The sequence below is a fragment of the Lycium barbarum genome, chromosome 4, assembly GCF_019175385.1.
Source record: "Lycium barbarum isolate Lr01 chromosome 4, ASM1917538v2, whole genome shotgun sequence".
NCBI classification, from domain to species: Eukaryota; Viridiplantae; Streptophyta; class Magnoliopsida; order Solanales; family Solanaceae; genus Lycium; species Lycium barbarum.
Window position 1 is genome coordinate 143,099,479 of NC_083340.1, and position 5,569 is coordinate 143,105,047.

At 33.5% G+C, this 5,569-nt stretch overlaps 1 protein-coding gene across 1 annotated transcript; it reads left to right on the plus strand.

The window, feature by feature from the left end:
• The first annotated feature begins 1,405 nt into the window (after positions 1-1,405).
• On the plus strand, positions 1,406-4,952 carry LOC132636752 (myb family transcription factor EFM). The gene is made up of 4 exons (XM_060353771.1): positions 1,406-1,834; positions 2,556-3,143; positions 3,807-3,883; positions 4,239-4,952. The coding sequence occupies exons 1-4, from the start codon at positions 1,639-1,641 to the stop codon at positions 4,701-4,703; spliced, it is 1,326 nt and encodes a 441-aa protein (XP_060209754.1). The 5' UTR covers positions 1,406-1,638; the 3' UTR covers positions 4,704-4,952.
• Positions 4,953-5,569: the final 617 nt, after the last annotated feature.

The window sequence follows — 5,569 nt, forward strand, 5'->3', positions numbered from 1 at the left end:
TTAGAATTCATAAAAAAGACTGTCCTAAAGTCCCAAAGGTTCCAAATTCAGACTCTTTTCTTTTCTCTAACCACATGACCCTAAATTGATTCCTTCTTCCCTATCTCAACCATTTAAACTTATATAATCATTAACATAGATAACTTTTACATTATCAGTAAGTTAAGTGCTTTATTTTTCAGGAAACTAATTTCATGAGTAGTTACAGCATTTTATCCATCAGTAATGGATCGGTACTAAGTGATTAATCATGCTCAAACTTGAGCCGATCGCTCATTAATTAGAGATGATTTATTGATCATCAAATTGACAAATGAAATGAAAAATGCGTCCGTATAATTGATTAAGACCTCGCTAATGACAACGCTCCTTTACCATATAGAGTTCGAAATCCAAGGACAAGCGTGGAGTGAAATGTATATTTTTTGTTTTAGTTGACCTAAGTCACACCCGTACTACTAGGGTGGGCTCAACTTTCGAACTGTGTGACTATCTTTTGCCTTATACAGCTCGGGTAGAAGATCGAGGAAAGTTTAGAAGAGACGGGAAAACCTAGCAACTGTTGGTCGCGCAGGCATAAGCTTGCTTCTTCACAAACCTACCTCTCCAAAAACAGACCGACCATGTAGTGTTAGCGCTTCGCGTTCTTTCTGTTCCATCCTATAGTTATTCTTTAAGTGACATGATAGTGTAAAAGTTGTTTTCCAATGTTGATTTGTATATTGATGTATCTATACCATATAGGTTTAGGTTCTATAGACTGACGATGTAAATCTTATAAGATAATTATAAATAAATCTCTTGATAAGCGTTAATTAGTAACCTGGTAATAATAACAATTAACCTGATATCTCTCGTTAAATTTTGCTCATAGTGAAAAAAAATTCTCATCAATGTATATAACTTAAATTCATGAGTTTAAGTTCTATGTGCATTGACAGTGTTACAAATACTTACACAATCATTGTCAATCCTTTCATGGACCTGCTAACGCGGGTTGTTTGTGCACCAGACTACCCATTTTTCATGTAAGATAATTATAGGTAAAATTCTATGATAATCATTACTCCTAGTAACATGATAAAAACAATAATTGAATTGTTATAACATGTTAAAATACATCGACAATATAAAAATTTATTCACTATCCATATATATAACTTAAATCCTAACCATATATACCTCAGGTCCTCACGACAGCCTACCTCTTTCGCACTTTCATGACTACCAACAAACGGCATTTTGCCTTTACTCTTTGCAAGAAGTTACTATCCTTCTTTTCTTTATTTATTTTCTTTATCCTGCCCTTACTTTTACTTTTTACCTTTTGTTTTTTCCCTCTCTCCAGAATCTTACTTTATTTATTCTCCCTCGAACTCAACCCTCTAAAAAGACAGCCATCCTCTTCACAATATTTGAATCCTCCTTGTGTTCATAAACAAACAACTCTTCCCTTTTCCTCTCTATCCCACCACTTGTGTTTCACACCAAACAACTCTTCTTCTTTTTTTCTCATCTTCCTATTTGAGCATAAAAATCTATTTGTAGGCAATACATAGAGCCGAATAGGCACTTTACTTGCACCGAATTTTAAAGCCAACCCTGAATTCCCGTTTTTTCGAGATAAAAATTGGTATCATGAATATGTCAACTTCAGAACTAAGCCTTGAATGCAAACCCCATCAAAGTTACTCTATGCTTCTAAAATCATTTGGGGAGAAAATTGATCAAACACAAAATCTTGAAGAATTCTTAGCTCGTCTTGAAGAAGAAAGAGTCAAAATTGATGCATTCAAGCGTGAACTTCCCCTTTGCATGCAACTCTTAACCAATGGTAATTAATCTCTTCATTATTTTTAGTAACCATCTTCATGCAAAAATTATCAAAGTGGTTAAGTGGATATTCATAGTCATGTTCTCATAGATTTACAAGGTTTTTTCTATAAGATGTATAACAGTAGACAATTTAGAATCACATAAGGTAAATGTATATATAAGTGGATATTCATAGTGATGTTCAATTCCTTTTGAGTATATGTGCTAACTAGCTTTAGTCTTCTTTTGTCCTCTTATTAGCTTATTATAAGATTGAAATGACTTTCTTTGTGCACAACTTTATGTGTGAGATATATCAAATCAAGAATAGGACTCAAAAATTACGTAGTGGGTCAATTCTTGATGATATCATTTAGCTGTACAAATATTAAGTTGTAGGTGCGACAACAATGGTGTCAAAAATTGCACAATACTATACAAATAAATCTTTACGATATATAAGCATGCATCAAGTGGTAATTAATCTAATAAAAACGGTACATGACATGCTATTATAGTTTTTTCTCATTATATATAATTCCACAACTTTTATAGGTTAAACTACACGTATTTGTGTAAAAATTCTTAATCAGTGTATATAGCTTAGATCTTTCATTTAATAGCACAATAGGGAAGAAATTACATGTGCTAGCTTAAACCTTTATTGTGTAACTTTTATTCTCATTTCTTGTTGCAAGTTTTATATTAGTTCGTCTTCTTTCATTTTTGGGAATTAACAGCTATGGAAGCTTCAAGGCATCAACTCCAATCCCATAGGGCAAATAATGAGTCACACAGACCAGTTCTTGAAGAATTCATTCCACTTAAGAATATTAATTCAAGTGGTGAATTAGGAGCAGAAAAATTAGTAGAAAATAACACAGTTGCTGTTGATAATAAGGCAAATTGGATGACTTCTGCACAATTATGGAGTCCAGCAAGTGATCAAGAAACAAAGCAAGTACAAATATCCACTAGTTTAACATCTTTTAACAAAGAAAATGATAATATGGGCTTTTCTGTTGGTCCAAAGTTAGCCTTGGACAACAATTCTTCATGTCCAAGCCCAACACTAGCACTTGCTTCATCTAACAAACAGAATAATGAGATGTTAGTGGAGGATCATAGCAAGAATTTGGAAGCAATGAATATTAATAATGGAAGTTGTATGAATATTCAGCAAGATTCTCAAAGCATTATCAACGGAGGTGGAAACAACAGTACAAGTACAAGTACTCAACAACCACATAGAAAGGCAAGAAGATGTTGGTCCCCTGATTTGCATAGGCGTTTTGTTAATGCTCTTCAAATGCTAGGTGGCTCTCAAGGTAAAATATTTGTCCAAACCATTCTCCTTTTTTTTTTTTTTTTTTTTTTAGTTATATATATTGACAAAGGGAAGCCTTGAAGCAACGGTATGGTTGATTCGTGCCCCTGGAATCAACTACTTGTGCTTGTGTCAAGATAGGTTGCGACCCTTTGGGGTGCGGCCTTTTCCTAGAGCATGCGTGAACGCGGGTGTTTCATGCACCGAACTGCCCTTCTTAGGTTTTATGCACGGATAGTATAAAAGATGTTTAAATTATTAGCTTATTTTAACTTGTTAAAGTCTATTCTTTCATGTACTATTTATTCTAGATTTCCAAAATCAAAGCTTATTAGTACTATATATAGTTATATTATGGTATACGTTGTAAATGACCTAATTATACATAAAAAAAACAATTACACAATCAATTTATAGTAAACACAAGCTCTTTCTTTTTTGGCAAAACTATATATTTAACTTATTATAGTTTATTCTTACAAGTACTCTTTATTCTAGGTTTCCAAGGATACATAGAAAATATAGGAACTAGTAAGATATCGGTCTATGAAACTTTTAAACTATTTGTTGATAGTCAAAAAGAATTATCATGTCATCATTTGGCTGTCTCCTTTTCTTACTTTGCAAGCAAGCAAGCTAATCTTTTCATATGTAATGATTTCAGTGGCCACACCAAAACAAATCAGAGAGTTGATGAAGGTTGATGGATTGACCAATGATGAAGTTAAAAGCCATTTGCAGGTATACATGCTAACCAATTGTAACCTCACCCATCAACCCCCCCCCCCCCCCCCCCCCAAAACCCAAATCTTGCAAAAAAAAAAAAAAAAAAACTACTCATGCAAAAAAGTTGCAGGCGACGCATTGCAACGCTGGTAATTGCGCATATTACATAATGAACATTGAAAATATTGCATCACACTTTTTTTGTTTTATTTTATATGGAGTAATATTTTATTTTTAAATTGTTTAAAAATTTTATTTTACATTTAAAAAATAAGTCTAGATTCTTACTTTTATTATTTTGCGACATGCTTTCATAGTCATAAAAATATCAAGACATGTTTAAGCTAATTTATTTGATTTGATTATACAGAAATATAGACTTCACACCCGAAGACCAAGTCCAAGCCCACAAGCAACAACAGCACCACCCCACTTGGTGGTTTTAGGTGGCATATGGGTCCCACCAGAGTACGCGGCCGCAGCCGCACACGGTGGTGCACCACCTGCAGCCACCTTTTATGGTCCACATTCAACTAGCCATGCACCATCACCACACTATATTGCGGCCCCACAAGCCGTGACACCAGAGTTCTACAGTACACCACAACCATTACAATCGCTCCACCACCTCCAGCATCACCAACAATTGTACCATCACGGCAGCCACATGTACAAGCCACCCTCAAAATCACATTCTCATGGCTCGCCCGAATCTGACGCTCGAGGAACCGGTCATAACGGTGACCGATCATCGGAGAGTATCGTAGATGGAAAGTCAGAGAGTTGTAGTAGTGAAAATGGTGGAGAGAGAAAGGTTGTGGTACAAAAATTTTAGAAAGTTTATGCGATTTTACTTAGTTTAGCGCTAATTTATTAAGATTAACTTAGTTAAATAATTAGAAGGTTCTTGTTGTTGAAGGGATAAAAAAAATTGCTTCCTTTTTTATAGTACGACTCAAAGGAAGGGTAAAAAGGAAATAATGAAAAAAGGTAGTGTTTGTTTTGTTTGAGATTCCATATTTTCATTGTATGCTTCGATACCCTCATTGGATAAAGTTTGAAAAAATCAGATTTATTTGGTTTTCTTAGCGTTTTGTGGGTCTTTTTCTCAATTTTGTCCTTTTGCTCAGTTGAGAAATTGACCTGACCTTTGTACTCTATTTTGTAATAAAAGCATAGATACTTCTATCAGTGTCACACACATTGATAGCTTCACTCGTTTTTATTTTATGTGACGATGATATCTAATTAAATTCGAAGTTTAAGATAATATTTTGACTTTTAAAATATACTAGTAATGATTGGAAAAAATAAAATTAGTTGTTGAAAGCAAAGCAAATATAACATCAACATTTATATTTGGAATAGTTTTACAGGTTTTAATTATTGAATGTTATGTAAAAATAAAGTAAATGATGAGACATGTTCGAAACAACCCAAAATAAAATTAAAAAAGAGTAATCATATGATTTGAAAAAACATGAAAAGGAGTGGAGTGCCAAAGTTGCCCTATCCAACAAGAAATTATATATGCCCAAAACAGAAAGAAAGAAAAAAACATTCCCTTTATTACTTCTAAAACTAATTATTTAGTGCAAGCGAACGATAGGTCTTACCAACTCTATTATATCAATTGTGTTTAAGCTTGGTCATTTTGTTATTAACTAAAGATTGATTATATGAGCACTTTTTAAAAAATTA

Coding starts and splice junctions, on each gene's coding strand:
- LOC132636752 (XM_060353771.1), top strand. CDS start 1,639: ATGAATATGTCAACTTCAGAACTAAGCCTTGAATGCAAACCCCATCAA. Junction 3,144..3,806: donor AATGCTAGGTGGCTCTCAAG/GTAAAATATTTG, acceptor TAATGATTTCAG/TGGCCACACCAAAACAAATC. Junction 3,884..4,238: donor AAGTTAAAAGCCATTTGCAG/GTATACATGCTA, acceptor TTGATTATACAG/AAATATAGACTTCACACCCG.